Raw genomic sequence first — 10,576 nt, forward strand, 5'->3', positions numbered from 1 at the left:
ACAGTGTCTGTCTGATCAATGACTTTGTACATAATTGTTACATATTTAGTGTTCAGTCTTTTGACTTACTTTTTCTTAATTTACAGCTGTAAAATCTCAACCTGTTTCAAAAGTTACCAATGGAACTTCCAATAAAAAAAGCATTCATGAACAAGAAACTAATATAAATAACAGGTAAGTCTTCATTGTTTTACATATACATTAGCTTTCTCTGAAAGTTAATTATCTACTAACTTCTAGCTAAGTATTTTTGAATATTTTCCTTTTTGTTAGAAAAATTAAAGTATTTATGTAATGATAAGTTAAAACTTCTTATTTACTAAAAAGTTAGTATATTTATGCAAAATGATTGCTGTAAATAATTTACATTTGTCACATTTGATTATACATTCCTTTATCATACTTGATCTACAGTTTTATAACCTTAAAGACATATGGACATATGGTCTTTTTATTTCCAGAAAAGAGATATTTTTTATTTCTTTGAGAAAAAATTATTCTCTGTATGGGTCATTTAAAACTTTATATTTGGGAATTTCAATGTAATACTGAATGCAAATCATTTTTCTTAGTGTGCTAAAGAAGGTCACTAACAAAGGATATAGTGATCCAGTACCACAGGCAATTTTAAAGAAAAGAGGACATGACAGTGTGTGTGCTACAGCTCAGCAGAGGACAAAGAATGCCCCATCTAATCTTGCTAAAACTCAAGGTAAAGCTCACATAACCCTGGTGTTCCTTCCTTGTTTAGATTGAATATGCAGAACTCTTATTTGGAACTTGAGCAGCAAACAAGCAATATATAACATGGTTTCACTCATTTTACATTAGTTTCATGCTGTAGAAATGAGATTTTATATTTTTACATTTCAAAGATGTGCAATATTTTGGTATTTTGGGGTGTTGGTTTGGTTTTTATTGTCTTTTGTGAGAGAAGTAATTAAGGGAGTCACTACTATCTGCATTTCTGGTCCTTTTATATATTATGGCCTGGTTTCTTCAAAGTTTCCTTGATAACTAGGCATTCCATCTGCAAAACCAGCACTAAAGGCTTCTTTAAAAAGTAATGGTGCAGTCTAGAGAGCTGTAATACATAGGAGGAAGAATTTTTCTTTTTTTTGAGTTTTATTACTTTTTAATTTAATTTTTATTTTTTACACTTTTTTTATTATACAAGTACAGTTGTCTCCTTTTTCCCCCCACCCAACCCCACCTCCCACCTTTGATCCTAACCCCCTTTGGCTTTGTCCATGGGTCTTTTATACCTGTTCCATGATGACCCTTCCCCTTTTTCCCTATTATCCTCTCCCCCCTCCCCTCTGGTTACTGTCAGTTTGTTCTCTATTTAATGTCTCTGGTTATATTTTGCTTGCTTGCCTATTTGTTTCGTTAACTAGGTTCCACTTATAGGTGAGATCATATGGTATTTGTCTTTCACTGCCTGGCTTATTTCACTTAGCATAATGCTCTCCAGTTCCATCCATGCTGGCACGAAGGATAGGAGTTCCTTCTTTCTTCCTGCTGTGTGGTATTCCTTTGTGTAAATGTACTGTAGTTTTTTGATCCACTCATTTACTGATGGGCACTTAGGTTGCTTCCAACACTTGGCTATTGTGAATTTTGCTGCTATGAATATTGGGGTGCATGGGTTCTTTTGAATTGGTATTTCAGGATTCTTAGCATATAGTCTCAGCAGTGGAATTTCCATGTAAAAAGGCAGTTCCATTTTTAGTTTTCTGAGGAAATTCCATACTGTTTTCCACAGTGGCTGCACCAGTCTGCATTCCCACCAACAGTGCACTAGGGTTCCCTTTTCTCCACAACCTCACAGGAGGGAGAATACTTCCTCTGGAGTCTGTTCCCTGTTCTAAGAAAGAAAAGAGTGCCAGTCAAATGGCATAATTTGCTAACATAATAACTGATTTGAAAGATTAATTTGTTTTATGCATTAGGAACAGTTTGTAAAATCCCAAAAACAATGTTGAGTTACATAATGAATAATACTGAAAGTAAATAAAAAATAAGGCAGGGGAAAATTATTCATGTTCTAGTTATAGTTAAAATTAAATATTTAAAAATATTTGGTAATTCTTTTTGACAGTACTCAAAATGTGATCTGTAAGATTTTAACCAGTATTAACAAGTAGATTCCCCAAATGAATCATCTTTTCTTTCAGTTACCGGTTTTAGTTTCAACTGCATATCTAAGTTGTTAACCCTAATGAACTACAATAATAATGATCTGGTTATGAGAAATAAATTGGTTTTCTTCATGGTTGAGGGAAAAAAATTACAGTAGTTTTTATATCTATTTTATGTTAATCTTGATCCTCCTTTTCAGCTGTGTGGAATATTATCTCCCCCCCCCCAAAAAAAAAACACTTCAAAGGCAAGTCCCTAGCTGCTCTTTTGGTATAAGAAAATCAGACTTTTCCACCCCCTCATATTTATGCAAATCCAATTCTGGCATGAGGATCAGGTCTCTCTTTACTTGAGGGAGAGAGATCCTATTTTGACAGTTTTATTAAGACTTTGGAATAGTCCATCTATATTTTTAATAGAAAAAATATTTTCCTTTTTTATTTTATTATGTGACTAACTCCTATTCTATAATTGTCCATTTGATTGTAGGTATGTTACCATTCCATTGTTTTATTTATTTTATTTCTTCTAAAACAATTTGAAAACAAATATTGAATTTCATTCACAAATTGAAAGGTATATTATACTCTTGAATTTTCTTTTCTTAGGATGCCAAGGAGAGTCACCAAATTCAGTAAAATCTTTAAGGCAGTCTGATGGAAATGTGACAAAGTTGGACCACAGTGCAACAGAAAAGCAAACACCTAAGAGAAAAATTGTCAAGCAAGGGCCTTTGCCTAAATTAATGCAAAACACAACTTTGCCTAAAGTTAATGCAAAAATGGTGGCAATACCTAAAAACCTAAATCAATCTAAGAAAGGTGAAACTTTAAATAATAAAGATTCAAAACACAAAATGGTTCCTGGACAGGTCATATTGAAGACTCAATCTTCTCCTCAAAGACCTTTTAGTGAAACATCTGTTGTCCAAAAAATTAACAACAATAGCAGTGTTACTGAACAGAAGCCTCATGAACCTCTAATTAACCTCACAGCTGAAATCATTGGTATGGAAGCATTCCAGTCATCATGCACACCTGGCCCACAAAAGCCATTAAACAATCAAGAAAAAGAGAAATTGGTATTAGAATGCCAAAATATTTCAAAACTGGATAAATCAATAAAACATGAATTGGAATCAAGACAGATTTGTTCAGAAAAAAGTGAAACGAAATTGTCCAGTTGCAACGAAAGAGATTACTGCAGCCCAGCTCAACTATACTGTCATACTGATGGAAGTGAAAATATAGATCCAGACTTTTATAGCACCACTGCCATAAAATCCATGATTTCAAATCCAAATGAAAACCTCTTGAACTCTAATCCAGTTTGTGATTTGGACTCAACAAATGCAGAGCAAATGCATTCAGTATCAGATAAGGAGAAGCACGTACAGAGAAAAGACATGAACAAAAAATCAAGCATTGAATGTGTGAAAGATGTACCTTGTGTTCCTGAAAGGACAACGGATACCTTACATACTATTCAAGTTGATGGAAAACTTAAATTTCGTGTAGAACAGATAATTCCTAGTCAGTTACCTGATGACTCTGCCATGAATGAAGACAAATATGCTACAGCAGATTCAGATAGTTCCTCCAAGTGTTTTTTAGAACAAATATCAGGAAAAAATTCTCCTAAAGATATGGAAGCAACAGAAATTCCAGAGAAAAATACAGAAGCTCCATTCACAAGTGACTGGAATTTGAGTACCAGTGTCCTGCATCAGAGAGACAGTCCTGAATCTGACACTGGCAGTGCCACCACATCCTCTGATGACATAAAGCCCAGGTCTGAAGACTATGATGCTGGAGGGTCTCAGGATGATGATGGGTCAAATGACAGGGGTATTTCTAAATGTGGCACTATGCTGTGCCATGATTTTCTTGGAAGAAGTAGCAGTGATACCAGTACTCCTGAAGAATTAAAAATATATGACAGCAACTTAAGAATTGAAGTGAAAATGAAAAAGCAAAGTAGTAATGATCTTTTCCAAGTTAATTCGACAAGTGATGATGAGATTCCTAGAAAAAGGCCAGAAATTTGGTCTCGATCTACAATAGTCCACCCTAGGGAAAAAGAAAATATTCTACGAGGCAGTGTCCAGTTTGCTCAGGAAGTAGATCAAGTTTCTTCCTCAGCAGATGAAACAGAAGATGAAAGATCTGAAGCTGAAAATGTTGCAGAAAATTTCTCTATGTCTAATTCAGCTCCTCAGCATTTTCAGGGGATAATTAATTTAGCTTTTGAAGATGCAACTGAAAATGAAAGTCATGAGTTTTCTGCAAGTAAAAAATTTAAAAGGTCAGTTTTACTTTCAGTAGATGAATGTGAAGAACTGGGATCTGATGAAGGGGAAGTCCATACTCCCTTTCTGCCTTCTATAGATTCTCTTTCACCTTCTGATGTTTTTGATGGCTTTTCTCAGGAACATCCTGGAAGGGCCTGCTATTCCAGAAACTCACAAGGAAATGAAGGTAGTATTTTAGGATGTAAACAAGATAAAGGGAACAATATATGTAAAAACGAAGGCTTTCTCTTAGGTCTTAGTAGCATTGGCCCTTCAAGAAAAGATAAACAGAGTGCGTCCGTCACAGAAAAAAAGTATACTATTGATGTCCTGCCCAAAGAAGGCAGACAGCTTCTTACGGAAAATAAAAAAGTAAACGATGGAAGCACTGTAGATAATGACTTTCAGCAACACAGCAAACTCTCAGATGGTGATATAAAATCTCAAGAAAGACCATGTCATTTGGAGCTTCATCAAAGAGAACCCAATTCTGACATACCAAAGAACAACTCTACAAAATCTCTGGACTCCTATCAGAGTCAGCTTCTGCCTCAGGGAGGTCAAGTGAAAGAGAGCCATTCTACAGCTACCGAAAAAGCTAATATTGCTTTATCTGCAGGTAATGTACAGAAATAGAAATGTTAAATCCATAAGAAAATTAGTTTACAGAATTTTAAAGTTGTATTTAGCCCTGAATGTTATATTTTAGTTAGAATAATTATTTAAGCAACAGATTCAAATTTTAAATGAAAACTTAATTTCTTAATATTAAAATTAGCTACTCTTTATTCACTTAAAATCCTAGTGCAGAATAAATATCTAGTAAAAATTTTGGTTATTTATTAGAGGTAACTTACTCCTAAGAGATTTTACATAAAAGAATAAACAGAAAAACTTAGTTTGCTATTATTTAGTTATTTATATCTAATTTAACATAGGAATTCTTGACTATTAGAAATTTTATTATACATTAGATATGATTTATGGACTATGCTAGTATATATCTTAAGAGGTCTGTGCAATAACTATAGTAATATGTAACTAAAAACATTGAACTATTTTAACTAGATTAATTATTACAATTTATATACATTTTACAAAGATCAAGACTTTAAGGATCACTATAATTCTATTCTAAAATTTTCAGGTAAAAAGATAAATTTCCTTAAAAGAGATTATATTTAGAAGCAATGATAATAAATGAAATAGACCAGGCTTACTTCATATGTATAGATGATTTTCTGTCTAATTGTTTTGTGTTTGTCTTCTTTATTATAGTAATTTAAAATATGCAATAGTCACTGACTGAGTAGCTATTGTATATCAGAACTAAGAAAAATATTGATCAATAGCCCCTGTTCAGCAAAATCACAAGAATAGGGAGCACCTTAAAGTTGTACTTTTTTGTTTGTCCTTGCTTGCATCCTCCTTTGCATGTGCAATATACAAATAAGGTTTTAGAGAAAATGTATTTATTCTCCTTTGGGAACTGACCCTAAAAGTCACCATCAAATAGCCATGTCTTTTTTTCCTCTTTAAGTTTTTATTGTAGTGAATTAGGTATATGTGCATATTCTGTGCTTATGTTTAAATAATTTCTATTGTTTTCTGTATCACAAGTTTTCAAATTATTGAAAATTATTGTTAGTTGCCAATTTTGATTTTGCTGCTAAACATTATTCTTGAGTTGTTTTTTTAAGATAGAAAAAGAAATGCCTCAAAAATCTTGTCAATTTGTGTAAATGTTATTTTTTCCCATTCTGGGTTTTTTGGGGGTTTTTTTGGACTGTAACTGTTATATTGTTACAAAACTCTGAGGGTACCAACATGTGCAATTTTTACATTGTGTAGTATTATGAATTATTTCAGGAGACATAGATGATTGTGATACACTGGCACAAACCTACATGTATGACCATCGGCCTTCAAAAACCCTCTCTCCAATATATGAGATGGATGTAACAGAAGCATTTGAGCAGAAAATGGAATCAGAAACACATATCACAGACATGGATTTAGAAGATGATCAACACTTTGCAAAACAAGATTGGACATTATTAAAGCAACTGCTCTCTGAACAGGATTCAAACTTAAATATTATAAATTCTGTTCCTGAAGACTTAAATTTAGCACAGTATCTAATCAATCAGACACTACTTTTAGCACGAGACAGCTCAAAACCTCAGGGTAAAGCACATGTTGACACTTTGAACAGATGGAGTGAACTAACCTCTCCACTTGATTCCTCTGCAAGCATCACCATGGCTAGTTTTTCCTCTGAAGATTGTTCACCCCAAGGGGAATGGACAATTCTGGAACTGGAAACTCAGCATTAAGAGTACTAACATATGGAAAATGTTGAACTATACCACCCCTTTATTTTTTGATGTTTATGTTATATCCAAATGATAATTACATTAGCTAGAGATGCACTGCCCTTAATATTGAGGGATTCTTTACAATTTATTGAAGTAAACATAGTTTGTTTATTAATATGATATCACATGTAGAAAACAAGTTTTTCTAAAATTTTTGAGCATGTTTTATTACTGGAAAAATTAAGAGACTATAAGGAAGCCCTTCCTTCAGTTTTCCTTTCCTAACCGATCATTTGTTCATTTATCATTCAAGAATTTAAAATGTGAATGCACAAGTAGGTCTGTTCCTTTACTTTTTGCTCTGCATATGGTAAAATAGTAATTTAACAATAAAAAATATATTGTGCTTGTGTCAGTTTATGTATAGGTAACCAGTGAGTAACAAACAGACTTGGCTTGGTGAGTTGATGTGGTGGAGGCTGGTGTAATATAAAAAAAAAAACCGTGAGAACATTATACTAAGTGAAATAAGTCAAACAGAGAAAGTCAAATACCATATGATCTCACTTATATGTGGAATCTAAAGAACAAAATAAATGAACACACAAAACAGAAACAGACTCATAGATACAGAGAACAGACTAATGGTTGCCAGAGGGGACCCAGGTTGGGGGCTGGGTGAAAAGGTGAAGGGATTAAGAAGTACAAATTGGTTGTTACAGAACATCCCAAGAATGTGAAGTACAGCATAGGGAATATAGTCAATAATATTGTTATAACTGTGTGGTGTCAAATGCCTACTAGATTTATCAGAGTGATCACTTTGTAAAGTATATAATCATCAAACCACTATGCTGTACACACCTGAAACTAACATAAAATGAATGTCAACTGTAATTGAAAGATAAAATTTTTAAAATAATTTTAAAAAAATTAAAAAAACCCTCATTTTCTAATAGTTCAGGTCTAGGAAATCGTAAAGTAAATTCATCTCAAATTTCAGTCACATTGTTACTAAAACAGAGAAATGGAATTCCTTTTAACTCTAAATCTTGAGGATATATCCAGAGAGAGACATATGTATGCCCTTTTTCAAAAGAAGTGGGAAAGCTCTCCATATGTTTTACCGATATAGATTCCCTTTATAGTTAGTTAATCGCTCCCATTTTACATTCCATAGTAGAGATATTTTGGAACTGCACCTGCGATAAATGCCTGCACTAAATATTAACTTGAAAATGGGTACATGAGGCACTCAGTTACTGAGTTAAACTGTGTATGCACACGTGTATGTTTGTTTTCTCCAGGTGTATATACTCTGCTTCCATAAGACATTGATCAAATTGTCTTTCAGTCTGTAATTTTGGTAGCATGGCAAAGATAAAAAATTTTTTCCTAAAAACGCTATTGGGGAGTGAACACTTGGATACCTACTTGATATTGGTGGGCATGGCCCTTTCAATGATGACATTTAGTAGAATTAGCCTCTGAAAAGCTTTGTAACTGATAATTTCTCTAAAATATGTCAGAAGTAAGGAAACTTTTGGGTTTAGAATTTCTTTTCTAAATGAACAAATCTTCAAATGATTAGCAGCAGAGAGAATCTGTATATTGAATATCAAAAATCATATAAATGCACAACAGTTGTTATTCTTATAAAATTATGCAAACATTAGCTACTAACCTGTTATACCATACATCTGTTTTGCCTTTTTTGACTAGAAGGTCTGCAGGGGACACTCGTTCATTCAAAGAGTTAAGAAACAGGCATTGGCCCTGGCTGGTGTGGGTCAGTGGATTGAGTGCCAGCCTGGAGAGGCAAACACACAATGGTGTTTCTCTTCCTCCCTTCCTCCCTCCCCCTCTCTCTAAAATCAATAAGCAGGTCCTCAGGTGAAGATTAAAAAATAAATAAAAAGGTTAAAATACAGTATTATAAGAACTTTGTATTTTAGAGCTAGGTTTAGGCATTAGTCTAATCCTTTCAAATTCCAAAGGATGACTCTAAATCCCAGAGGACTTAAAAGATTGCCCAAGGTCCCACAGCTAAATTGTGGGCTAAATCCAGTATTTTTTATTTTAGTTTGATGGTATTTCTACCCCACAAAACACTTTATTTGATTCTTATTATAAAACATGAGAACAAATACATTTATGATATTTTATAGTATAAAGAATTAACATATGATAATGTCAGAGACAGCATAAATTCCCAAGACATTGTATTTTCTTTTTCTCCAAATGTGAAATTGTTTTGTGTTTTCTTTTTTTTTAAGTATGTTTTACTGATTATGCTATTACAGTTGTCCCATTTTTTTCTCCCCTTTAGCCCCTCTGCTTGGTACCCCAACTCCCTCCCCCTTAGTGAAAGTCCATGGATTGTACATATAGGTTCTTTGGCTTCTCCAGTTCCTATACTGTTCTTAACCTCTCCCTGTCTATTTTGTGCCTACCTATTATGTTTCTCATTCCCTGTACCTTCTTCCCCTCACCACTCCCTCCTGATAACCCTACATGTGATCTCCATTTCTACGGTTCTCTTCCTTTTCTACTTGTTTGCTTAGTTTGTTTTTTTAGGTAGTTGTGAGTTTGCTGTCATTTTTACTGTTCATATTTTTTATCTTCTTTTTCTTAGATAAGTCCCTTTAACATTTCATATAATAAAGGCTTCGTGATGATGAATTCCTTTAACTTGACCTCATCTGAGAAGCACTTTATCTGCCTTTCCATTCTAAATGATAGCTTTGCTGGATACAGTAATCTTGGATGTAGGTCCTTGCCTTTCGTGACTTGGAATACTTTTTTCCAGCCCCTTCTTGCCTGCAAGGTTTCTTCTTTTGAGAAATCAGCTGACAGTCTTATGGGAACTCCTTTGTAGGTAACTGCCTTCTTTTCTCTTGCTGCTTCTAAGATTCTCTCCTTATCTTTAATCTTGGCTAATGTAATTATGATGTGCCTTGGTGTGTTCCTCCTTGGGTCCAACTTCTTTGGGACTCTCTGAGCTTCCTGGACTTCCTGGAAGTCTATTTCCTTTGTCAGATTGAGGAAGTTCTCTTTCATTATTTGTTCAATTTTCAATTTGAGAGATTTTCAATTTCTTGCTCTTCCTCTTCTCCTTCTGGCACCCCTATAATTTGGATGTTGGAATGTTTAAAGATGTCTTGGAGGTTCCTAAGCCTCTCAATTTTTTGAATTCTTGTTTCTTCATTCTTTTCTGGTTGAATATTTCTTTCTTCCTTCTGGTCCACACTGTTGATTTGAGTTCCAGTTTCCTTCTCATCACTATTGGTTCCCTGTACATTTTCCTTTATTTCACTTAGCATAGCCTCCATTTTTTCATCTAATTTGCGACCAAATTCAACCAATTCTGTGAGCATCCTGATTACCAGTGTTTTGAACTGTGCATCTGATAAGTTGGCTATCTCTTTGTCGCTTAGTTATATATTTTCTGGAGCTTTGATCTGTTCTTTCATTTGGGCCTTTTTTTTTTTTTTTTGTCTCAGCATGCCTGTTATGTAGTAAGGGGCGGAGCTTTAGGTGTTCACCAGGGTGGGGTAACCCACGTTGCCGCATTGTGACTCTGTATGTCGGGAAGGGGTCTGAGAGGGAACAGTGGCACTTGCTCCACTCTCTGCCAGATTTCAGTCACTTCCCCCGCGACCCACAAGCAAAGTGGACCCTTCTAGTGCTGATTCCTGGGTGGGTGGGTTTGTGTACATTCTAGGACCCTGTTGGTCTCTCCAATGAACTCTCCTGTGAGGCTGGGAGTTTCTCCCGCTGCTGCCTCAACCCCTACAGGTGTTTTCAATCAGAGGTTTGAGACTTT

General features: G+C 34.5%; 1 protein-coding gene across 3 annotated transcripts in view; it reads left to right on the forward strand.

Moving 5' to 3' along the window:
- BTBD8 (BTB domain containing 8) overlaps positions 1 to 7,164 on the forward strand; it is a 91,892-nt gene extending 84,728 nt beyond the window's left edge. For all 3 annotated transcript variants that reach the window (XM_024565537.4, XM_024565538.4, XM_045199487.2), the window contains 4 exons: positions 87 to 174; positions 573 to 712; positions 2,751 to 5,051; positions 6,302 to 7,164. In XM_024565537.4, the coding sequence (XP_024421305.3) occupies positions 87 to 174; positions 573 to 712; positions 2,751 to 5,051; positions 6,302 to 6,768 (2,996 nt within the window). In that variant the 3' untranslated portion in view covers positions 6,769 to 7,164. The remainder of the gene's footprint in view (positions 1 to 86; positions 175 to 572; positions 713 to 2,750; positions 5,052 to 6,301) is intronic.
- The last annotated feature ends 3,412 nt before the right edge of the window (positions 7,165 to 10,576 follow it).

Source organism: Desmodus rotundus, chromosome 3 (genome assembly GCF_022682495.2).
Source record: "Desmodus rotundus isolate HL8 chromosome 3, HLdesRot8A.1, whole genome shotgun sequence".
NCBI classification, from domain to species: Eukaryota; Metazoa; Chordata; class Mammalia; order Chiroptera; family Phyllostomidae; genus Desmodus; species Desmodus rotundus.